Genomic DNA, 26,610 nt, shown 5'->3' on the forward strand with positions numbered 1-26,610 from the left:
ACTCTGTGCTTCCACTGCAGGGGGCACAGGTTTGATCCCTGGTTGGGGAACTAGATCCCACATGCTGCACGGTGTGACCAAAAATCAATCAATCCATCCATCCATCAATCAAATACATTTACTAGTGGAAAAAAAGAGTAAAATGATTATCTAAAATAAAAATGAAATAATTTATTAAAGAAAAAGAAAAAAGAATGAAGGGCAAGCAGTCTGTCTCCAGAGTCCGTGTCTCCACCGCTGGTCTCCCTGCCGGGGTGGGGGCAGGAGGGCTTCTGCCCCCCAGGCAGCCAGGCTCCAGTGGCTGGGACGAGAGGTCGACAGGCAGCATAAGATGCAAGAGGCACCCCAAGACGGCCAAGCGCTAGTGCTTACAGGACTGTTTGCTGGAGGAGGGGTAGGCTGAGCTGGCCGAAGGACAGGTGTGGGTGGAGGGAAGGGAGATGGGATGGGGTTTCAGGTGGTGTCCTGGGAGAAGAAGAGGACTGGGGCCACACAGAGGACTGGGACAGCTGCGGGGGGAGCGGAGCCAGGCCAGGGGGCCACCTCACACCCTTTGTGGACTGTAGAGGCCGAGGGGCACAGGAGCACCCCACTGTCCTCTCTAGAAATCACTACCCAGCATCCTTCCATACGGCCCAGCAATTCTGCTCCTAGGTGTACACGCCCCAGAGAACTGAAAACATGTCCACAAACTTGCACATAAATGTCTGTAGCGCCGTTATTCTCACCATGACAGCCAAAAGGTGAGAACAGCCCAAATGTTTCAACCGATGACTAGATAAAGAGTGTGGTATCTCCGTTCAAGGATGAATACTATTCATCCTGAAAAAGGAATGAGGTACTGAAACATGCTACACCGTGGATGAACCCTGAAAACACGTTAAGTGAGAGAAGCCAGTTACGAAAGGCCATGTATGGTAGGATTCCGTGTATACGAAACGTCCAGAATAGGCAAATTCACAGAGGCAGAAAGTGAACAGGGAAGGGGGTGGGGGGTGGAGAGCGACTGCTGCTGGCGACCAGGCTTCTTTAAGCAGTGATAAAAACGCCCTAAAATCCGATAGCGGTGATGGCCGTACTCCACTAAAAACGACTGAACTGTACACTTTACAGGAGTGAATTTTAAGGCATGTGAATTGCATCTCAATAAAGCTGCTATAAAAAAAACTCACTGTTCAATTTCCCTGTGCTGATAACTAAAGAAATTAAATTTTCAACCTGGTGCTGAGACTTACCTTGCGTGCTGCTTGCTGAAACCGTCTCTGCGCCCAGAACCTGTTGACCCAAGTGTTATTTACGAGCGGATCAAAATTAGGATGAAATTCCCTGGTTTTCTGTGAACACAAAATATAGGTGCATGTTAGATTTAAATTTTAACTCCTGGCATAAAAGCATTTAATAAAAATGTTTCAGAGTTGGATCCCAAACCAAGTTATTATTTGTTCTTCCATTTAATGAGCACTTATTAAGCACTTTTGGTGTACACAGCATTATAGGGAATACTTCTTGGGTTAGGGACCAAAAGTGGAAGACAAGATTTGGGTTTCAAGAAATGTACAATCTAGGGACTTCCCTGGTGGCGTACTGGATAAGAATCTACCTGCCAGTGCAGGGGACACAGGTTCGATCCCCGGTCTGGGAAGATCCCACATGCTGCGGAGCAACTAAGCCCCGTACGCCACCACTATTGAGCCTGCACTCTAGAGCTCACGAGCCACAACTACTGAAGCCCACGTGCCTAGAGCCCGTGCTCCACAACAAGAGAAGCCACTACAATGAGAAGCCCGCACACTGCAACGAAGAGTAACCCCCCTCGCTGCAACTAGAGAAAGCCCGCGCACAGCAACAAAGACCCAACACAGCCAAAAATAAATAAATAAATACATTTATATTAAAAAAAAAAGAAATGTACAATCTAATCTCATTTTCCAAGTGATTTACAATGCCACATCTATCATATATCAAGACTCGATACATATGTGGATCTGTTTCTGTCTTTCTATTTGGTTTCATTTCTCTTTTGCCTATCCGTATGCCAATAATACCACACTGCCTTAATGATCCAACTTGGTCAAAAAGCTTTGTCTCCTTCAGAGAAAGTCCTCTCCCCCGGTTTATTCATTTTAAGTTAAAAAAATTCTTGAGCCTTTGTTCTTTCATATATATACGTATATCTACATAATATTCATGTTCATGTTGTGTATATATACATATATATGTACTTAAAGAGTTATAAAATTCCATGACAAAGCCTACTGAGGTACTAATTGGGATTGCATTTAATCTGTAGATCAATTTGGAAAAAGGTAACATCTTTACATGCTTATTCTCTTCCATAAGACATCTATAAATATCTTTCAATTTATTTAGATCTTTGTTATTGTTTTAATGTAAAGTTTGTAATTGTTAGATTTGCTTCTAGGTACTTGCTTGCTATTATAAATTACATGTCTATTAAAGTATATGTTAACGTTTCATTTCTTGTATATGAAAATACAGTAGATATTCTTGTATAATGATTTTATATGCAATTCCCAAATCCTCTTACAAATTCAGTAGGTTTACTTAATCTGGCAATAGACGCTTTTAGATTTTCTACAATCATAGTTAATTATATCATATAAAATCAATGATCTTTTTATTTCTTTCTCTCCAATACTTATAACTTTTCTTGTATCTTTCTCTTATCATACTGTACTACCCAGAACCTCTAACACAATATTGAATAAAAGCGTTTGTACTTGCTTGTATATACAGTACCTCTAATTTTTCGCCAATTAGAATGACTTTTACTGTAATTTTTTTGAAAAATCAATTTATGAGTTTACAAAAGCTTCTGTTTCCCTCATTTGTTAAGAGTTTTCTTTTTAGAAAACTGTGACTATTACATCAAAAAAAAAAAAAGAAAGAACGAAATGTACAGTCTAGAGCGGAAGAATAAAGTCACACAGAAATCAGAACCCTGCGTCGGGTGCTGGGATGCTGCAGAAGCAGGAGGCCAGACCGTGTGGTCCCCAGTGGAGCCCACGCACCGGGGGCACAAGCGTGTGTGGATCAGTAATGACTGGGAAGGAAAGGGTGTCTGGGGGTGTCGTGACGCCGGCCAGAGCCTTGGGCGCTGCAGGTCACTGAACAGGGGAGCAACGTGAAGACAGTCATCGGAAGTGAGTCAGTCTTGCGTTGGCCCGGGCAGTGGGCCATGGAGGAGAGGGCAGAGGGGCGGAACACAAACGATTCACCTGCAGGATGAGCTGAGGGTGAGCCGTGAAGGTGGACCGGGGGATGGCCTCGTGGAAGAGCGATTAGCACAACTGTGTGGCCAGATGAGATGGGGCGGGGCGGGGGGGGGGGGGGGAAGAGGTAAAAACAGTGCAGGCGTGCAGACCCAGAAGAGAAAACTGAGAATGGTGGAGGTGGGGAGACTGGGAAGCATTTTTTCGTTGTTAAAATTAAAAATTGGGGTAAACAACAAGGTCCTACTGTAGAGCACAGGGAACTATATTCACTATCCTGTGATAAAACATAATGGAAAAGAATGTGAAAAAGAATGTATATATATATGTATAAGTGAATCACCTCTGTACAGCAGAAATTAACACAACATTGTAAATCAGCTATGCTTCAAAAAAATTTCTTTAAGTAAAAAAAATTAAAAATTGGGGTTTTAACCAGAAACTATCACATGACAGAGGAAACTCCAGGGGGTGGGGTGGCTACTGTCCCCACTTCACGTTTGAGGACACCAGGGCACGAGGGCTCAGAGGGCTCTTCCCGGGTCCCAAATCTGAGGTGGAGCTGGGACCAGAGCTCTGGCGTCTGACTGGCTGTCTTCTTACAAGGGGAGGGGAGGGGGCCAGGAACGCACCCAGGGACCCACCCTGAGGACCTGCGGACAGGGGCATGGGCAGCAAAGGGGAAGAACAAAGGAGACCAAGAGGAGAAATCGGAGGTGTGGGAAGCAGGGGCCCGTATACAAGGCTGTTAATTTCAAGGGCAACAACTGCAAATTGATGCCTGACTTGTGCATATGTCATAAGAAAAACACCCCGAAAGGTAAGCAAATTAAAAACTGACTTGTGCATATGTCATAAGAAAAACACCCCGAAAGGTAAGCAAATTAAAAACTATTACAAATCTCTTGGCAAAAGGATTTCTATAAAATTGTTTATATGCTTAAACAATAAGCATATAAAGAGCTCCTGATAATTAGATTCCAAATAAAGAAAGTTACTTACTTCTTCCAGGTCGCGTACAACCCGTCTCGGGTGAACTTCTGTCTTGAGTCGCTGGAATTCGTCATCCAAAACAGGATCTCCTCTATCCAGCTGGGATTTTCAATCATCAAAAATGTTAAAATGGAATACAAAGGCACACAACTGTATTTCTCTTTGAAACTGGTAGAAACCCATTAAGCCATTGGTCAAAGGCACGTGATCCCTTCCCTTTCCTGGGTGGTGGAAGTTGGGGGTCTGTCCCTTCCGTGGAGAGGTGTCCCCGCCGCCTGCTCCCTGGCCCCCGAGCAATCTCCCCTACCCCGGAGCCACTGGCACTGCCTGGTCGCTCCCAGGAAGGCCGCCGGGCTTGGCTCAGTGTCTCCCCACACCTGCCTCCACGGTGAGAGGGCCGTGCACCTGCACACATGTGTTAGCTCTTGCCTCTCTGTGGTTTTTATTATTTCTGTGTTAGGTAACTTCTAAAACTAGCTTGGCTTTCAGGTATGCTGTTCACAAACATTTTTATAGACTAAATCGGAAGAAATCTGACCAAAACGTTAACACCCTACTCGAAAATGAGAGGATCTACTGGAGAGAACAGGGAACTCTACTCAATATTTTGTAATAACCTCTAAGGGAAAAGAATCTGAAAAAGAATAGATGTGTGTGTGTGTGTGTGTGTGTGTGTGTGTGTGTGTGTGTGTGTAACTGAATCACTGAGCTGTATACCTGAAACTAACACAATGTAAATCAACTCTACTGCAATCAAAGAAAACAAGAAATAACAGATGTCTACGATTGTCACCAGGGTGGTGAGCTGTCCAGTCTGATTTGCACGCAGCAGGAGGTTGAGTTTGAGACGGGGGACCTTAGGTTCAAAGTACAGATTCCGTGGGGAGAGACCCTGAACTCCATGGCGACTAAAAGTCAAATAAAATAGAGGGAATTTAAAGACGGGATTGGCAAATGCGTTGTTAGGCGAAAGAGGAGGGAGACTTCTTGTGCCTCTACTTAGACCTACTCACTTACGATGCACACTCAGAATGTAGCATTACTGGCCGCCGCCCCCGAGGGCCTGGGCCGCGCGGTTCCCGTGCCCACTTGCTCTGCACCCTCCCTCCCTCTCGCTTTTGCTCGGTTTCCTGCCACAGGGCGCGGCCTCCAGCTTTGGTCTGGACTTGGCTCTGGCTTCGCTCCTGGTCACTGTCTCTGGGTCTCTCTTACCTTCGTGCTCTGCAGCTCATGCCCAGCATTCCAGCCCAAACCGGAGCCATTCCCTGCCTCTAAGTTGGGCGCCTTTCTCCTCTTTACTGCCTTTCAAACGTATACCGTGTCTTCTAGGAAGCTTTCCAGCTAGATGAGTCCCCTGCTAGCTGGACTCTGAAGCCCCACGCTGCTCAGCAGTGGTCTCGGTGACAGTTACAGGCAGCCTCGATTTACAGTTAACCGAGGGCTGGTTATCAGCCTCCCGTCCCAACTTAATTGCAAGGTTTTCTCTCCTTATATGGCATCTTGCATACAGCAGGAATTAACAATGTTTAGTGAAATAAATGACATCGAATTAGCAGTGATCCTGACCTTGCATTTGTTGTTCACTCTCTGCCGCTCCTCAGTAAGGTCTTTTTTAAATTTAAGGGACATGTGATCTTTACCGAGGTGTACCTGCCTGGGGAGAAAAAAACCAGCTTCCAGAACCCATCAGAATACCATAGTCGACTTCAGGATGGAGTGTCTTAGCCATACTGCACAGCTGAAGAGGGAGGACACACCGTGGGGCAGAGAAGCTGCAGAGACCACAGCAACACAACGCGGGTGAATAATGTGTTCCACAAGACGAAGCTGAGCTTCTAGTGACACACACCAAAATATTTATGAATAAAGAAACCTGGATGCTCAACCCCAGTCGCCATTAGGGAGATGCAAATCAAAAGCACAGTGATGGACCACTACTGCACACCCCCTTGGGTGACGATTCATGATGATGATGGTGACAACAATCATAATGAAGGGAAATAGCAGGAATGCCAAGGAGGGGGAGAAACTGGAAGCTTCGCACGTTGCGGGTGGGAATGTAAACTGCTGCAGCCGCGTAGAGCACAGCTTGGCCGTTCTCGAAAAGGTAAACGTACAATGACCGTACGACCCAGCGATTCCTCTCTTACGCATACACCCAAGTGTCCTGAAAAGATAAGTTCCCACAAAAACCTGTATATAAATGTTCGTAGCAGCATTATTTAAAATAGCCAAGAGGTGGAAACCACCCAAGTGTCCATCAACTGGTGAGTGAATAAACACAGTGTAGTATGTCCCTAAAATAGAATCTTATTCAGCCATAAACATGAATGAAGTACTGACAGGTGCTGTGATGTGGCTGAAGCTTGAACACACGAATGGCGGAAGAAGCCAGTTACTAAAGGCCATGCGTTCTACGATTGCATTCATGTGAGATAAGGGGCAATGTCACAGAGACAGAAAGCGGATTCGTGGTCGCCAGGGGCTGGGGAAAGAGGACGGGGCGTGACTGTTTCATGCTTATGACGGGCTTCCTTTCTGGAGGGATGAAAATGTTCTGGAAAAAAGTGGTGACAGTTGCACAACACCGTGAACGCGCTAATAATTTCTGGCTTGTACACTTTAAAATGGTTAAAATGGTTCATTTTATGTGATGTGAATTTCATCACACTTAAAACACCTCTGGTATGTAATGTACCCATCATGGAGTCTGATATGTGTTCAAAGTATATAGTAGCAGAGTTCCCTGGAGGTCCAGTGGTTAGGATTCTCGGCTTTCACCGCCGAGGGCCTGGGTTCGATCCCTGGTTGGGGAGCTAAGATCCCGAAAGCTGCACGGCGTGGCCAAAAAAAAAAGAGAACAAAACAAGGATACAGTAGCTGTGGTTTTTAAAGTTCTGGAGAACTGTCTTAGATTAAAGGAAACTAAAGAGATATGAAAACTACACACAAATTGTATGATCTTTGATTGGACCTTGGATTCCCCACTCTAAAACCCAAAACCCCCTGGTATAAGAGTCATTACTGGGACAACAAGGTAAATCTGCATATAGGCTGATTATTTGGTGCTTCATCAATGGTAACCCTCTTGGTAGTGATTATGGTGATGTTGGAGAATGTCCCTGCTTTTAGGAGCTACATGCTAAAGCCTTTAGGGGCGAGGGTTCATGGCACTTGTACCTGCAACTCGCTTTCAAAGGGCTCAGGGGGATAAAGGGTGTGTCTGCGCCTGTGCATTTGTGCGCGTGTGCACGCGCGTGGCGTTAACCACTGACCCTACATCAATGTGTGTGCCTCTTACTGGCGGGGTTAAAATCTTTTAACAAAAAAGTAGGGAGAAAGTATTAAGTGAACAACACATGATCAAAAGTAAATTTAGGGGGCTTCCCTGGTGGGGCTGTGGTTGAGAGTCCGCCTGCCTATGCAGGGGACACGGGTTCGTGCCCCGGTCTGGGAAGATCCCACGTGCCGCGGAGCGGCTGGGCCCGGGAGCCATGGCCGCTGAGCCTGCGCGTCCGGAGCCTGTTCTCCGCAACGGGAGAGGCCCCAACAGTGAGAGGCCCACGTACTGCAAAAAAAAAAGTGAATTTAGGGACTTCCCTGGTGGTGCAGTGGTTAAGAATCGCCTGCCAATGCAGGGAACACGGGTTTGAGCCCTGGTCCAGGAAGATCCCACATGCCACGGATCAACTAAGTCCATGCGCCACAACTACTGAGCCCGCGCACCTGGAGCCCGTGCTCTGCAACAAGAGAAGCCACCACAATGAGAAGCCCACGCACCGCAACGAAGACCCAACACAGCCCAAAACAAATAAATAGATAGATACATAAATAAATAAACAAAAAACAAAATTTAGGATGTGATTTTGAGTCTGTTACAAAGAAGCATAGGTGGAAGGGAAAACACGAGGGTTAACAGTGGTCACTGTACTAACAGTGATTTCTTTTTTCCTCTTCTACACTCAAAATCTCCAAGTTTCTACAATGACAATGTGTCCACTTTTTTTACAACAGGGAAAGAGTATTTTTAAAAAATGGTCCTGGGTAACCTGGCATACGCCCTGTTCAACTGAGGCCAGACCCCGAGTACAGGCTCACACAGGATTCTGTGAATTCACAGAAGGGGCTGTTTCTCCTGAGGGGGTGGCAGGGTGGGGACACCTGGGCCGGCCCCAGAGCTCAGGGTGCATGGCCTGTCTGGGCGGCATGTGGGCTCTTAGTTCCCCGAACAGGGATGGGACCCGTACCCTCTGCAGTGGAAGCCCAGAGTCTTAACCACTGGACCGCCAGGGAAGTTCCTCCAGGAGTCTCCTTTTGAACTCAGTTTAAGAGTTTCTAAAGTTACTTCAGCTGAATCTGTACACGTAGATATGCCTGGTATGATCTGGTAAAAATTTGTAAAAAGGGTTCCATTTTGTTTGCAGGAGCGCAAAGAAGAAGCCTCGCATCTGAGTTTGAAAACCTCCACCGGGAGCCTCCCCGAGCCCAGCCTGCACTGCCGGGATCCCCGGATGGCCTCTGAGGCACACAGCCCAGGACACAGGGGGCTCGGGGTGGGGTGAGAGGTGACGGGGCAGGACCCGGGGTGCCTGTCACCCAGATCGGTCCTGAGCAAGGGGGGTACACTCTGGCTCTGCCACTGGTCATGCTTAGGAAACAGCATGGTTTGGTCACATTAGTTTATTCCCAATAGAAACTTCACTCTGAAACAGAAGGTCCATTAAAGGGGAGAGAATAATCAAAATTTTCAAAGGGCATAAAAAGGTATTACATTTCATTGTGTCTCATGTCTCATGGATTACCAAAACCACCGTCACTTGATGCAAATAATTGTGCGATATTTACCACTTAAGGTGATTTCTGAGCTCTTCGTAAGTGTTCTGTCTGACTTTCTGTTCAAAGAGTGTTTCCTTCATCTGTCTTGTTTTTGAAACCTCAGTGCCTTGGTCCAAAACTGAGGGAGGGAGCAAACACGATTATACCAGTAATCAAATCAGAGTCACTGGCTGAGAGAAAAACACATTTCTAATGGCGAAACAAAACAGCGATCTAACTGAGTTTTGCTGCTGCTTCAGATTCTGCCCAGGGGCTGATTTACGGAGGATCAACTGCTTACCTTCTCTTAATTCTTTAATCTTCAATTTTCCTGGTTCTTGGTTTAGAACAGTTGCCACAGCAAATGGATTCGATAAATCTACTGGGAATCTCAAGTTCTGATATTCGATTTCCTGAGACCAAACCAGGAGGGAAAAGTCATTATTTGCCTTCTCTGTCATTCCTTCCATCGTGGTTCCCATAACGCCCACTTTACCTTAATCTTGGGAGGCTTTGCCTTTGCTGGCAATCGGTGAAAATGTACATGTGTCCTTGCCTCTTCTGGAGGAACAACTGCTTTCCTAGAAAGAGTATTTAATCTTTCAAATTCTTCTAACCTAGAGTTGAAAACAGATTATTAAATTAGTATGTAATGCAACAACTCAAGGCTCCTAATTTTAGTTCTTGCCAATAATACCATGACTTACAGTCCATTAAATATCAATACTATAACTAAATTAAAAATTAATCTGAGTGCTAAAACAGTGGTTTACTAAAATAAATGCAAGGTCAGGATAACAGAGCATCATCATATACAAACAGCTGCTCGATGGCTGTTTTCCTTATGTTCTCAAAGAACATAACAAGTGGAAAACAGGACATGCTGAAAAATGCTCTCAGCGTCCAGCATAATTCATTTCTGGGCTGTTGGATTTCCACAGCTAAATTTACTTACCACATTGAAAAACTCTTACATTGATTTATGTTCCTAGTAAAAGAATAATTTTTCCCACTGTTTGTAGCAAGATCTTTAAAAAAAGAGTGATTCAGGTTAATGTTTGAGATCTTTTCTGTGAATGAAAACTGCTTTAAACATAGGCAGGTATAGACAGGGCTGCTTCCATGTCTGCAGAGCTGCTTATTCATCATGAGATGTAGTAGAACCACGTATGTTTATGAATGCTACCCATGAAAGCATTTTCTTAAGCAAGAATGTGTGAACACGTGTTTGGTGGGATGACACGTGTCCATGACGTTACAGAGGTAAGATGAGAGACTGCGACCATTCATGCATTCTGACATGCCAGGTGCATTGGCCTAGCGCCTACTGACCCGGCCCCACCGCACAACACGGGCTATAGGCCTGCGATCCCAAACTTAACGTGGCCTGTGTGAGAGTCCTGAAAGGTCACGGCACGGGAGAACCTGTCCACACTGACTGACGCGCTGTGAGGTGCAGGGACAAGTGAGCTGTGGCCCGGCATCTGCATCTCAACAGAGCTCTGATACCACCTCTGCTGTAAATATCTGGGAAACAACCCCAAATTTCTGAGGGTGTTAAAAACCAGTCTCCTAAAGCAACCATACTCCAATGAAAATTAACAGCAACAGCAAAAAGCCCAGTCTCCTTAGGAAGTCTAATTGCTAGTGTTAAGGATGGAAATGAGAAAACGAGAAACCAAAGAGTTATGTGGAATTGGCAGTGCCAAAGTCAGGACATACATGAGGGCATCCATCACGTAGCCAACTCTGAAACAAAAAAGCAACCTATGTCACCTTCAGAACACACTGCAGCTGGGCCACTTTTCACCTTGCTGGTGGAATGTCTGTTCTAGCCCCACCTGCAGCCTGGGGAGACACAGTCCTGGAAAACATCAAGAGTGCTCTAAACAAGACGTTAAACTCCAGTTGGGAAACCAAAACATCAGTTAGGAAAGGTCTGCTCCCACTCTCCTACGGAGCCTGGGCCGCGCACTGCGCCATTGTATGTACGAACACGCCTGTGGAAGTCAAGGTCAAAGAGGGGCAAGTCAACGTCCCACTCAGGCGATGCCGTTAAGGAGGCAGTTTGTGTGTCGCAGCACGTGACCCGAGCTGGCCAGTGGCGTTCTGCTCGGCCAGTAACTGACACCAGAAGGATGAGCACTGCTTTTCAGTTACATCCAATGCCACTTCTTCATCGGCTGACTCATCTTAGTTCTACTGTGGGAACTTCCAAGATCTGGGTTCAGCGGGCCACACGAAGAGTCTATAGTTGACTTGAGCTGCTTTGGCTCTTTAGAAAAAGAATAATAACATAAATATATAATAAACCGTGGAGTTAGTTCTTATTTTGATACTAGGTTGTTACTCCACTTTATTTAATATGCCTAATGATATTACTGTGTGATGTGTACCTGTGCGTGGAGGGGAGAGGAGAAAATCAAACTTTTTCTTTATCGTTTTCAAAATATTTGTAAGGGTTTTCCAAGGTTGGGGTTTATACTGTGAAATTTTCCTTTCCTCAGTCATCTCTTCCCCTCTTGCCAGAAGCAACTACGGCTCCAAGTGCAGAGCTATCCTCTGCATTGCTGTTGTATCTTAAGTGTATTTTATGAAGGTTCATCGTTTAAATAAGTTTTTAAAACTGACATAGAATTGACAGAAAACAGTATATTAGTTTCAGGCATAGTAAGTACGCTTTTGATGGCATTCTGCTACAAGAAAGAAACACAGAATGGAAGGAAGGAAGACCTGGGGTTTTGAAAAAGTTTGAAGAATACACAGAAGCCCCCCAAGGCAGCCGTACTTTAAAGCCATGTTGGGGTAGCACGTGCCGGTGAAGACACACTCGTATGGTGGCGAGTTGAACTGTGCAATCCACAGCTGCACTTTTATCTGTGCGATCCCACACTGAAAGGGGGTAAACGTCACTGTCACATCCATCTTCCCGTTCGCTGGTATTATTCCTGGGAGGAAAGACATGAGAAAACGTGATGCGTTCTCTTCCTGCCAAGTCCCAGCAAAGAGGCTGACACACACACACCCCCCCTACACATACCGTACACACACACCCCATACACACACACACACCCCACACACACACACTATACACACACACCATACCCACACACACACACACACACCCCCACACACACACCATACACACACACCATACACACACACACACCCCCCCATACACACACACACACCATACACACACACACACCCCACACACACCCACACACACCCTCCACACACACCATACACACACACACACCATACACACACACACTATACACACACACACCATACACACACACACACACCACACACACACACACCATAAACACACACACACCATACACACACACACACCACACACACACCATAAACACACACACACCATACACACACACACACACCACACACACCCCACACACACCATACACACACACACACCCCACACACACCCCCACACACCCTCCACACACACCATACACACACACACTATACACACACACCACACACACACCATACACACACACACACCCCACACACACCCCCACACACCCTCCACACACACCATACACACACACACTATACACACACACCACACACACACCATACACACACACCACACACACACCATACACACACACACACCACACACACACACTATACACACACACCACACACACACCATACACACACACCACACACACACACCACACACACACACACCACACACACCCCACCACACACACACACTATACACACACACCACACACACACCATACACACACACCACACACACACCATACACACACACACACACCACACACACACACTATACACACACACCATACACACACACACACACACACACCCCACACCACACACACCATACACACACACCACACACACACACACCATATACACACACCATACACACACACACCCACACCCACACCCACACCACACACACCATACACACACACCACACACACACACACCATATACACACACACACTCCACACACCCCACACACACCATACACACCACACACACCACACATACACACCATACGCACACACTATACTATACACACACACCACACACACCACACCATACACACACACATACACCATACAAACACACACCCCCCACACCACACACACACACCATACACACACACACCATATACACACACACCACACCACACACACCACACACACAAATACATTCTCCCCGTGAGAAGCATCGGTGTTTCTACTATCTTTATACAGTCTTTTCATTAAATACACGTGAATCAACTGCTGCATGTTTACACTGATCTTATTTATCCAACTACTACCTTAATTCTTTATAATAATAACTCGATTGTGTCAGTTATATAAACATATACCTATCAATCAGCGTTACTGACTCAGAAGTGAATTCCCAGAACCATAATCTTTAAGCTAATTCCCACATGTCAATGTTCATGCTGTAAGCCACAAGGAAAAGCAAGGAACACACATAAAAGCTCGTGTCCAAATTATTCGGTTCCCTATATTTTCGTGTAATTTGATTCTCTCCTTTCAAATCTTCAGGATGGATGACTGTTCTCTCCAAAGTCAGCTATCACACGATGTTTATTTCTCCTTTGTATCTCTGGCGCCAGCAGGGCTTGGAACCCAGTAAGTGTTCAAAAAACGTGGAAAGGAAAATAAAAGGCAGGGAGGGAGGGAGGATCCATGCCCCAAGTGTGAGAGGGGCTAATGTTTCTGACTTCCACTGAAGGCTCTCTGGTTTGCTTTCTAGGTGGTTCCCTCTGTCCGGTGCATCGGGCCTTCCTATGGCCCCTGCAGAGGCCTTGCACCCCCTCATAAAAGCCTGGCACCCCCCTTCCCATCCATGGCCTCTGAATCGTGGTCCACCCTCTGCCTTTCTCTCTGTGCCAACCGCACAGCCCTTTCCTTCAGCCATCCAAGCACTCACTGAGCACTGCTGGGTGCCAGGCACTCTTTTAGGCATTTGAGATCCAGCAATAAACAAAGCAAAGTCCCAGAGTTCCCAGAGTTTACATGCTAGTCGGGATAGCAAACAAAAAGAAATAAGCAAGTGAAGATAAACTCTCAAGTCATGGCATGAGTACAGAGCAGGACTTGGGGAAGCAAGTGAAGCACAAGGAGCTGTCTGAGCGCCGGGGACATCAGGCTCAGGTGAAGAGGAGAGCGGCCTCTGCTCCGATCCCCAGACACGGGCTCCTGCACCCCAGGGCCTTGGCATCGCCGTTCCCCGACCTGGAAAGCCCTTCCTCCAAGTCTTCTTTCAGCCGCTGATTCCCACCCCTGAAACCATCTCTCTGCCGTCTGCCTCCCCTACTAAGTCTCACAAAAGCAAGTGCCTGCTCGTTACAGGTGTTCCAGCTCCATAAATAAAACTTCAAAGCCTGCGCCAGCCTATGTGTTACAGCACCACCCCCAGGAGCCTCCACCCCCGACACTCCATCACGCTGCGATCCCCGGGTGCCACCCCAGCTGTCACCCTGCTATGTTTACCAGTCGCCCAACTAGACTGCAAGCCCCTAAGGCAGACACCAGGCCCCAGAGCTCTTTTATCTTCCCAGATCCCACGGTGCTTCAGAAGACTACAGAAAACCCTAAAGACTCCGCCAAAAACACCTGTTAGAATTAATTTAAAAAGTCAGTAAAGTTGCAGGATACAAATCAATATAGAAAAATCACTTGTGTTTCTATACACCAACAACAAACCATCAGAAAGTGAAATTAAGAAAACAATCCCATTGGGATTCGCTGGTGGCACAGTGGTTAAGAATCCGCCTGCCAATGCGGGGAACACTGGTTTGATCCCTGGTCTGGGAGGATCCCACATGCCGCAGAGCAGCTGGGTCCGTGAGCCACAACTACTGAGCCTGCTCTCTGGAGCCCACGAGCCACAACTACTGAGCCCGCGAGCCACAACTGCTGAAGCCCGCTAGCCCTTGCGCCCGTGCTCCGCAACAAGAGAAGCCACCGCAATGAGAAGCCCACACACCGCAACGAAGAGTAGCCCCCGCTCGCCGCAACTAGAGAAAGCCCGCACACAGCAATGAAGACCCAACACAGCCAAAAATAAAATAAAAATTAAAAACAAACCCCCCCCAAACAATCCCATTTACAATAGCAACACAAAGAATAAAATACCTAGGAATAAATTTCTTCCAGTTTTATTGAGAAAAAATTGACATACATTTCTGTATAAGTTTAAGGTGCACAGCATGGTGGCTGGATTTACATATTTGTGAAACGATGGCCACAACAGGTTTAATTAATGCTTACTATCTCAAATAGATACAGTAAAAAGAAAAGAAAAAATTCTTCTTGTGGTGAGGCCTAAATTTAACCAAGGAAGTGAAAGACCTGTACACTATAAGACACTGATGAAAGAAATTGAAGAAGACACAAATAAATGGAAAGGTATTCCATGTTCATGGATTAGAAGAATTAATATTGTTAAAATGTCCATGCTATCCAAAGAGATATACAAATTCAATGCAACCTTATCAGACTTCTAACGGTACTTTTCATAGAAATAGAACAAACAATTCTAAAATTTGTACGGAATCACAAAAGACTCAGAGTAGCTAAAACAATCTTGGGATGGAATGGAGCTAAAGCATCATGCTTTGTGATTTCAAATCCTATCACAAAGCTACAGTAATCAAAATAGAATGATATTGACATAAAGATAGATAAATAGATTTATGGAAAAGAACAGAGAGCCCAGGAATAAACCCATGCATACGTGGTCAATTAATTGGCAACAAAGGATCCCAGAACATACACAGGGGAAAGGACAGTCTCTTCAATAAATAGTGTTGGGAAAACTTAACAGCCACATGTAAGAGAACAAAACTGAACCACTATCTTATACCACATACAAAAGTGAATGTGGGAAGCGGATTACTTAGGAGTTTGGGATTGACATGTACACACTACTGTATATAAAACAGACAACCAACAAGGACCTACTGTATAGCACAGGGAACTCTACTCAATAGTTTGTAATAACCTATAAGGGAAAAGAATCTAAAAAAGAATATATATATGAATGTATAACTGAATCACTTTGCTGTACGCCCTACCCTAACACAACACTGTAAATCAACTATATTTCAATAAAAATTTAAAACATTAAAAAACATGATTTCAAAGTGGATTAAAGACTTGAATGTAAGACTTGACCATAAAACTCCTAGAACAAAACACAGAAAAAAGCTCCCTGACACTGGGCTTGGCAATGATTTTGGGGATTTGATACCAAAAGCAAAAGCAACAAAAGCAAAAATAAACAAGTGAGACTACATCAAATTCAAAAGCTTCTGCACAGTAAAGGAAACCATCAACAAAATGAAAAGGCAACCTATGGAATGGAAGGAAATATTTGCAAACTACATATCCAGTCAGGCATTAACACCCCAGATATACAAGGATCTCATATAACTCAGTAGCAGAAAAACCCAAATAACCCAATTTTTTTCCATGAGCAAAGGACCTGAATAAACATTTTTCCAAAGAAGATATACAAATGGCCAACAGGTACGTGTTCAACAACACTACTCATCAGGGAAATGTAAATAAAAACATAATGAGATATCACCTCACACCTGTTAGAATGGCTATTATCGAAAAGAAGAGGTAACAAATCCTGGTGAGGGTGTGGAGAAAAGGGGGCCCTGTGCACTGTTGGAATACAAGCTGGCACAGCCACTCCAGAGAACAGTATGGAGGTTCCTCAAAACGTTAAAAAAAAGTAGAACTACCATATGGCCCAGCAGTCCTACATCTGGGCATATATGCAAAGGAAATGAAATCATTATTTTGAAGAGATAGCTGTACTCCTATGTTCATTGCAGCATTATTCACAATATCCAAGGTATGGAAACAATCTGTGTCCATCAACAGTTGAATGGAAAAGAAGATGTGGTCCATATATACAATGGCATATTATTCAGCCTTAAAAAGAAGGAAACCCCGCTATTTACGACAATATGTGCGAACCTGGAGGGCATTGCGCTGAGTAAAATAAGCCAGACAGAGACAAAGACTGCATGGTATCGCTTATATGCATATCTAAAAGAAAAAAGCCCAGTTCTTAGAAACAGAGAGTAGAAAAGTGACTTCCAGGGGCTGAGGGGTGAGGGAAAAAGGAGAGGTTGATAAAAGGGTGCAGACTTCCAACTGCAGGATGAATGAGGTCTGAGGGCCTCCTGTAAAACATGGTGACTGTAGTTGGTAACATCCTACTGTGTAATGGAAACTTGCTAAGAGGAGAGTAGAACTTAAATGTTTCACCCCCCAGAAAAAGGAACTATGTGATGTGATGGATATATGAATTAATTAACTCAATGAAGGAATCCTTTCACAACGTGTACATATGCCAAAGCATCACATTGTACACTTTAAAAAGATAACAATTTTATGTGTCAGCTATACCTCAAAAAATAAGAAAAAATACAAAATAAAAACAAAACGATTTTAGCATTCACAGCAGATCACAGTGGGCAGATATTGAAATCTGAAACCTAAACGTCAAGAGACAGAAACTGGGAAGCAGAAGTCAGCTCAGGCGGAGACTTCACTCTCAGAGGTCCTGAGCACCTTTGGGATCTACATCCTTTGGGGCGTGCAAAGACGGATGGTCTACGCCACCTGTGAGACAGATTCCTTAGACCCTTCACTAAGATTCTGAAGGCTTGGAAAGAAATAATATTCCCTTTTATTTGAACATGAATTAAAGGTGACTACAAAACCAAGGATGTACCAAGAGTCAAAACTAGAATTAGAATGGATTAACTTCTGATTTCAAGTTTTGACTCTGGGAGAAATTTACCTGGGCATTATTATAAATTATCTGCATGACACAAATAATCCCAAACTGTTTTTACTCCCAAATTGCTGGTTCCAATTCACATTATGTCAGACATGTAAAGTCTGCTACTCTTACACATTTGAAAATAACATATTCAAATGTGGCTTATTCTTCTCCATAACTTGAGAGCTACTGTCCAAATCATCTTCGACCTGAGAACTCTGGCAACTTGAGAATTAATTCTCCTTACCTGACGTTGGCTCAACAGTAAAGGCTGGATGAGACTGAACCAACGCAACATGAAACTCGAAATCTACAGGACAACTGCATTGCAAAGGAATCACATAGCTTTTGCTGCAGAAAGAAAAGAAAAGAAAAATGGAAAATACGATTTTTCTTTATAACTAGATGTTTTGGTATCAAGGAAAAGAAACTCAGGTTATGTAATAAACAATCACAACCATGAGGACAGCCAACACGCATACAGTAATTCCCGGGTGACGGCTAGCCCATAGTAAACTAGGCTAATCCTGTCAGGTGGTAAGATGATGTCTCCACTGACAGAAGAGGAAACCAAGAAGCAGCGCAGGTTTCTGTCCTGTCCAAGGGGACACAGCTGGTTTGCGACAGAACCAGGATTCAGTGCAGGTCCACTGTCCCGACAACAGCTCTGTCGGCCACCTGTCGAGTCGGGCAGCTTTAACCTACGGGTGCCCAGTCACAGGGAAAGGGCGTCTCTGCCACACGACGGGCCCCGGGGAGCCTGGGGACGCTGCAAAAGCAGGCGTCATGGACAGCCTGGGAAGCCGTGGCCCCTGCAGAGCCTGGAACTGGCCCGTGTTGAAGAAACCACACGGTGGCTTTCGTTGGCCGAAATATGCTAGAGGCTATTCGGTTAGAGGCTGCAAACCAGCAGAGGAGCTGGAGGGAAATGCTCTCACGGGGACAAGGCCACCCGCTCTCCTTAGAGAGCCCTGCGCTTCCCCTGACGGCCCCTCCTTCTACGGGGCGCGCCCGGGCGGCCCGAGTGTGCGGGACGCGTTTGCAGGAGAACAGAGCCCTCCAGGCGTTCGGTGGCATCCCGAGCGCGGCTGGGGCAGGTCACCCCGGCCCGTCCGGCAGCTCCTCCCTCTCCGGGGCTGCGTGCTCCCTTCTGCACGCCCTCGCGCGCGGCCGCTCTGCCCCTCGCGCCCGGCTCCGACTCCGGGAGAGCGAGGTCGATCGCAGGGGGTTTGGGCAGCTCTCGTGCTGCCGCCGAGCTGGCTGTGGGCTTTCACATCGCGGCCCACTCCCTCAGCGGCCAGCGCCCGTCTGCCTGGGAGCTCCAAGCTTCATTGAAGGCACAGCCGAGTCGACTGGCTTCCCCTGCTCGGCCTCAGCCAAGCCCCCGAGTCCCGCACAGAGCCCAACGAGGATTTGTTGGAGCAAAGTGAAATCACCCTTTGTCAGTAGGACTTTGGGGATACGGTACAGTGCAAACATGGTTTGAAAAACGATGCCAAGAGCATTTTTATTTGGCCTTAAACTCCTTATCTTTTAAACATTTCTGAAATATTCCAAATATAAAGAAAAATATTGAGAAGAATAAATAAAGATCCCTTTATCCACTACAAACCCCTATCAAATCTTCTGCTTTGGGTAAATCAATGTCATATTCGTAAAGAAATAAAACACTGCGGAACAGCTGAAGCTCCCCGTCCCCCTGTCCCGGGGCCTCTGATCCTTCCTGCCTTCCCGGGGGTGACCTCACCTGGATGCACCATCAATCCCACAGATTTTTATACTATCACCACATACGTATGTACCCATAAAATGTATAATATTTACTATTTGTTTTCAACAATATGGTTCTAAAACGTGCTGGTTTTGCCCAGCACTATGCTTTTGAGGTTGACCCATGAAGTTCTGTTGGTTCGTTTTCACCAGTGACGAGTAGTCCATTGTATGACGACATCATCCTTGTTTCTCTACTCTCGTGCTGAAAGCGTTTAGGTTGTTTGCACCATTTCGCTACTGCAATGTGGTGGGGACAGTCCTCGGGTGGGACTCCTTATGCATCTGGACCAGAGCTGCTCTAGCTATAACCAAGAAATGGAATTACTGGTTAGCAGTAAAGTGAAAATATCAGCTTTACTACATACGGCCAAAACACCCTCCAAAGCACTTGGACCAATTTATCCTTCCACAAGCAGCATCTGATTACCAGCACAGCATTCTCAGACACATTAACTTCTTCCAACCTGATGGGGGTGAAATGGTATCTCATCTCATTTTATTTTCATTTTCATTTCTTTGAGGTTGAGCTTCTGCTCATGGGTACCCATTTGGGTTCCCTCTCCTGTGAACTGCCTGTGCATATTCTTTGCCCATTTTCCTATTGGGTTGTTCTGTTCTCGTATTAATTTGGAAATTCTAGATATTCATTTTGTCAATTACATCCATTGATGTAAATTCTAGACAAGGGTCATTATACAGAGTAATCACTTCAGCCAACAGTGAGATGAATACTTCATAGTTTTGTTTGTTCGTTCGTTTTGTTTTGTCTTACCAAACTCACAGACTCTGTCCTAAATCAGGCTCTACTAGAAGCATCAGTTCATCCATCTTAACACTCTGAGACGCTTTCTAATTCTGAAATACAGGGTACATAAAAGTCGTTACATCTTCAAGGCGATCCAACCTAACAGACACTCAGGCCCCACTGAGCATCAGGTCCTTTACAGCACTGGGTAGATAAAACTAACACTACAAATTACACATGCCTCTCAAGATGTAAGCAGCTTTGGGTAATGGTCAACGTGAAGCATGAAGCTGCCCAAACCTGGTCCCTGAAGATCAGGCCGGTGACCCCCAGGCCACCTGGGCTACGTGGCCCTCCAGTTGGTACCCCCAGGGGTCTGCTCAGAGCTGCCCCAGCAGCTGCTCAGGGTTCTCCTGCTAGAAGCTGAACGTTTGCATTTTCCTGAACAAACAAACAAAAACTGCTAGGGCTTTTTATGTATGCCTAATCTGTAGCTAATTTCAGAGCTCTGATAATTCCCATAGAAAAAGTGTCAGAGTATTTGTTTAATGATGATTACATGAAGCCAAGTTCCTGATGCATTAACCAGTTGGAAAAACAAACAGTTCCTTAAGGGCACAAAATTCCAAGGGCCTTGATTCAGAAAGAGACACAGCAGTGCAAGAAATGCCAATTCAGTGGAAGCACTGACCTTTGCTTTCATTGCTGCTGTTCACATTATGGATGTCAAATTAGTGTGGCTGGCTTCCTTCATCATAAATCAAGGACAGTCTAGATTAATTTGGGTCAAGAGCAATTTTGGCAAATATGAAGTTTAGTATTTTTAGAAGTGTTCCATATGTCAAGAAACAGAATACCGTTAAATTCTGGGGGAACTTAAAAATTATCAACTAAATCCCCATTGCTAAATACAATTAAAACTGATCTGCAGTGAAGAAACGTGAATAAATACACGTATCTTATGCCTATTAATCTTCAGATGCAAATAGGAGCCTGAATTAAGAGTTCTTCCATAACTTACGGAAAGCAGTCAATTAACATAGTAAAGCAGATAGAAGTTAGTCCTTTTGGAGGTAATGACAACTTTTATCCCTGATACTCTATGTGGTTTTTTTTTTGGCCGCACTGCGAGGCATGCGGAACTTCTCCGACCAGGGATCGAACCTGCGCCCCCTGCAGTGGAAGTGCAGAGTCTTAACCATTGGACCACCGGGGAAGGCCCCTGCTACTTTAGTATTTAAACATTTAACCAAACCTGCTAAGGCTCTGTATAAAAATATATTAAGTATTTTAAAAGAATTATTCCCTGTTTTTAGTAAAATCCAACCCACACCTTCTAAATACTAGACTCATACATTATGATCATGTACAAGCTCTGTGCCTATTAGAAGAAAAGAGTATAAATTTGCCTCACAGAAAGGAAATAGTATAAAAAACTTAACATAAACTCAAATTTCTTTCTTGTCCCTTCTCTAAATAAATGCAAGTAGAGGGCCAGACACCACAGTAATTTCTAGTAAATTATATAACATTTGTTTTTACTTTACTCTGATCTTATTTTATCATTTACCCTAAAATCTAACATTGTGTTTGTCTCAGGAGTAATCAAGGTTTTCCTGAGAGAATGAATCATCTTGTGAACTTATTGTATATAACATAAAATCAAATTTCCTCCCTAATTAAAAAGTCTCAATGTTTAGAGAGTGGAATGAGTGAACCATCTTGCCATCAATAGCGCTGGACTCCTTTTTGGAGAATTATGGTAATAACTGATAATGTAAGTGAGCAGGACACCATGGGGCCTTCCCGGAACAGACACCCCCCCACTCACGTCCTCTACCTGCTTCTTTGCTGTAGAAAACCTGTAGCCTCCTAGGCCTTCCCTGAGTTCCAAAGAGTAAATTTAATAAGAGAAGTGAGAAAATGCAGAAAGGAAGGAAAACCATCAAGCAAGACAAAACAATAATAGTTTAGCCATTATACAATCTCAAGGATCTTTAGTTCCTCCTCAAGGGCTGTAGAGAATATTCTGAGCCATGTCCTTTGAGCTGTTTTGCAGATACTGAAACCCCCGCCAGGTGGGAGAGCTTAACTGCACACCGCCCACAAGCACATAGACCCCAGACCCACTGGAACTGGAAGGTTGATGACGCTGACTCCAAATCACCTCACCACCAGCCGAGCAGAATGCCCACGAGCTGATCACACACCCCACGACCCCCCTCCCTCACTCTGTCTCTAAAAACATCTTCCCTGAAAGCTTCCAAGGAGTTTGGCCCTTTTAAGCACTAGCTGCCTGGACTCCTTGCTTGGCACCTGCAATAAATGCTGCACTTTCCTTCACCACGACCCGGTGTCTGTAGATTGGCTTTGCTGCACATGGGTGAGCAGATCCAAGCTTGGTTCGATAACAATAATAAGCATGACAAATGCTAACTATTACAAGATGCTGGATTCAGACAGCACAATAAATTAATCCTTAGCTATTACACATGTACAAAACTTTGAGAGAAACACCATCAAGAAAAAGGGAAGCCTTCCCACAGAGACATATGTATAATTTAAACTATAACATGTCAATTTAGCAGGACTTCTCCTTTGTCAACTACTCACTGATACAGGAACCATTTCTAGATCAGAAGATGTGGGCAGCGATGATGTTCGTGTGACATCCATTCCCTACCAAATGTGCGGAAGACTCATGGGGAAATCAAATCTGAGCGAGCTTTGGGACCACATATCATGGCAGTTTAGAACGCATCTATTGGGACTTCCCTGGTGGCCCAGCGGTTAAGAGTCTGTGCGCTCAATGCAGGGGACCCGGGTTCAATCCCTGGCCAGGGAACTAGATCCTGCATGCCACAGCTAAGAGCCCACACGTGGCAACTAAGACCCAGCACAGCCAAATAAATAAATATTAAAAAACAAACAAACAACAACAAAAAAGTCTATGAACTCTTCAACATTTCTTCTATTGAGAGGTTTCCTTCCCTGGAATCTGGGCTCTCTGGCCACTCAGCTACTAGAATGCAGTGGAATGATGCCACGCTGCTTTCTAAAGGCCATGCCTGGGAAACTGCTATCTCTCGCTCCTCCTGGATACTCACCTCATTGCCATGCCCTCAGGAAGCCCAAGCAGCCTGTGGAGAGGCCCATGTGGAGAGAACTGAGGCTCCCGCCCTCCACCCAGCTGAGCCCAGAAAATGGCCAGCGTGTGAGTGGACCATCTCAAGGAAGTGGATGTCTGAGTCCCCAGCTAACTCTGCATGAAGCAAAGCAACCTTCTCCATCAGGCCATATTCAAATAGTAGATCCAGGAGCAAAACAAACGACTGCTGTTACTCTAAGCCACTACTTGTAGGGTGTTTTGTTACACAGCAGTAAGGAAAAAACGGACCCAAACAGCATTCTCTCTTTCTCATCTCATTTCTCCTTTGGTGAATGATTACCTTACCCCATTTCTGGTTGGAATAATAATTTGGCAATTTTTTAAGTCTTTTTTCTCTTTTTGGTAGTAGCCCTTCATATGTCCCAGTCACACTGTGCTTGCCCCTCAGCTAACCCTCTTAACAACCTGTGAGGTGAGTACTATTACTATGCCCATTTCATGGACAAATAAACTGATCTGTGGGGCCATCCAAGGACACACAGTTAATAAGAGATGAGGTGGAAATTAAAGCCAGGACCCCAGGACCCTTAACTGCGATACTATACCTCTCTTCTCAGTCTCTAATAGCAACCAAGAGCTAAGAACATCTCACTGTTAGCACTGCCGTCTTCTTCCCTATTGACTTTCTCTTTAAAACCGATCCCTCGATTTAAAACTCAGTTGAGGATTGGTTCAAGATGGTGGAGTAGGAGGACGTACTCTCACTCCCTCTTGCGAGAGCACCAGAATCACAACTAACTGCTGAACAGTCATTGACAGGAAGACACTGGAATTCACCTAAAAAGATACCCCACATCCAAAGACAAAAGAGAAGCCACAATAGGATGATAGAAGGGGTGCAATCACAATAAAATCAAATCCCATTACTGCTGGGTGGGTGACTCACAGACTGGAGAACACTTATACCACAGAAGTCCACCCACTGGAGTGAAGGTTCTGAGCCCCACGTCAGGCTTCCCAACCTGGGGGTCTGGCAAAGGGAGGAGGAATTCCTAGAGAATCAGACTTTGAAGGCTAGCGGGATTTGATTGCAGGACTTCGACAGGACTGGGGGAAACAGAGACTCCACTCTTGGAGGGCACACACAAAGTAGTGTGTGGATCGGGACCCAGGGAAAGGAGCAGTGACACCAGGGGAGACTGAACCAGACCTACCTGCTAGTGTTGGAGGGTCTCCTGCAGAGGCGGGGAGTAGCTGTGGCTCACTGTGGGGACAAGGACACTGGCAGCAGAAGTTCTGGAAAGTACTCCTTGGCGTGAGCCCTCCCAGAGTCCACCATTAGCCCCACCAAAGAGCCCAGGTAGGCTCCAGTGTTGGGTCCCTTCAGGCCAAACAACCAACAGGGAGGGAACCCAGCCCCACCCATCAGCAGACAAGTGGATTAAAGTTTTACTGAGCTCTGCCCACCAGAGCAACAGCCAGCTCTACCCACCACCAGTCCCTCCCATCAGGAAACTTGCACAAGTCTCTTAGATAGCCTCATCCACTAGAGGGCAGACAGCAGAAGCAAGAAGAACTACAATCCTGCAGCCTGTGGAACAAAAACCACATTCACAGAAAGATAGACAAGATGAAAAGGCAGATGTACCAGATGAAGGAACAAAATAAAACCCCAGAAAAACAACTAAATGAAGTGGAGACAGGCAACCTTGCACCAGATGAAGGAACAAGACAAAACCTCAGAAAAACAACTAAATGAAGTGGAGATAGGCAACCTTCCAGAAAAAGAATAAAGAATAATGATAGTGAAGATGATCCAGGACTCTGGAAAAAGAATGGAGGCAAAGATCGAGAAGATGCAAGAAATGAATAACAAAGACCTAGAAGAATTAAAGAACAAACAAACAGAGATGAACAATACAATAACTGAAATGAAAACTACACTAGAAGGAATCAATAGCAGAATAACTGAGGCAGAAGAACGGATAAGTGACCTGGAAGACAGAATGGTGGAATTCACTGCCGCAGAACAGAATAAAGAACAAAGAATGAAAAGAAATGAAGACAGCCTAAGACACCTTTGGGACAACATTAAATGCAACAACATTCACATTATAGGGGTCCCAGAAGGAGAAGAGAGAGAGAAAGGACCTCAGAAAATATTTGAAGAGATTATAGTCAAAAACTTCCCTAACATGGGAAAGGAAATAGCCACCAAAGTTCAGGAAGCTCAGAGACTCCCGTACAGGATAAACCCAAGGAGAAACACAACAAGACACATAGTAATCAAACTGGAAAAAATTAAAGACAAAGAAAAATTATTGAAAGCAGCAAGGGAAAAAAGACAAATAACCAAATAACATACAAGGGAACTCCCATAAGGTTAACAGCTGATTTCTCAGCAGAAACTCTACAAGTTAGAAGGGAGTGGCATGACATATTTAAAGTGATGAAAGGGAAGAAACTACAATCAAGATTACTCTACCTGGCAAGGATCTTATTCAGATTCTATGGAGAAATCTAAAGCTTTACAGAGAAGCAAAAGCTAAGAGAAGAACTCAGCACCACCAAACCAGCTGTACAACAAATGCTAAAGGAACTTCTCTAAGTGGGAAACACAAGAGAAGAAAAGGACCTACAAAAACAAACCCAAAACAATCAAGAAAATGGTAATAGGAACATACATATCAATAATTACCTTAAACATGAATGGATTAAATGCTCCAACCAAAAGACACAGGCTCACTAAATGGATACAAAAAAAGACCCATATATATGCTGTCTACAAGGGACCCACTTCAGACCTAGGGACACATACAGACTGAAAGTGAGGGGATGGAAAAAGATATTCCATGCAAATGGAAATCAAAAGAAAGCTGGAGTAGCAATACTCGTATTAGATAAAATAGACTTCAAAATGAATAATGTTGCCAGAGACAAGGAAGGACACTACATAATGATCAAGGGATCGATCCAAGAAGAAGATACAACAATTGTAAATATATATGCACCCAACATAGAAGCACCTTAATACATAAGGCAACTGCTAATAGCTATAAAAGAGGAAATCAACAGTAACACAATAATAGTGGGGGACTTTA

At 44.9% G+C, this 26,610-nt stretch overlaps 1 protein-coding gene across 13 annotated transcripts in view; it reads right to left on the bottom strand.

Moving 5' to 3' along the window:
- CFAP221 (cilia and flagella associated protein 221) overlaps positions 1–26,610 on the bottom strand; it is an 84,422-nt gene that overhangs the window by 27,599 nt on the left and 30,213 nt on the right. For 11 of the 13 annotated variants that reach the window (XR_009564675.1, XR_009564674.2, XM_030849653.3 and 8 more), the window contains 8 exons: positions 18,130–18,233; positions 11,830–11,989; positions 9,538–9,658; positions 9,343–9,454; positions 9,072–9,180; positions 5,793–5,880; positions 4,236–4,325; positions 1,236–1,334 (listed from right to left, as the gene is read on the bottom strand). Coding sequence is in view for 11 of the 13 variants with exons in the window: in XM_030849653.3 (XP_030705513.2) it covers positions 1,236–1,334; positions 4,236–4,325; positions 5,793–5,880; positions 9,072–9,180; positions 9,343–9,454; positions 9,538–9,658; positions 11,830–11,989; positions 18,130–18,233 (883 nt within the window). In the remaining 2 variants the exon portion in view is untranslated. Of the gene's footprint in view, positions 1–1,235; positions 1,335–4,235; positions 4,326–5,792; positions 5,881–9,071; positions 9,181–9,342; positions 9,455–9,537; positions 9,659–11,829; positions 11,990–18,129; positions 18,234–19,706; positions 19,936–26,610 lie in introns of those variants that run through there. The other 2 variants (XM_060302621.2, XM_060302620.1) reach the window with 2 other exon arrangements.

The sequence above is a fragment of the Globicephala melas genome, chromosome 7 (assembly GCF_963455315.2).
Source record: "Globicephala melas chromosome 7, mGloMel1.2, whole genome shotgun sequence".
NCBI classification, from domain to species: domain Eukaryota; kingdom Metazoa; phylum Chordata; class Mammalia; order Artiodactyla; family Delphinidae; genus Globicephala; species Globicephala melas.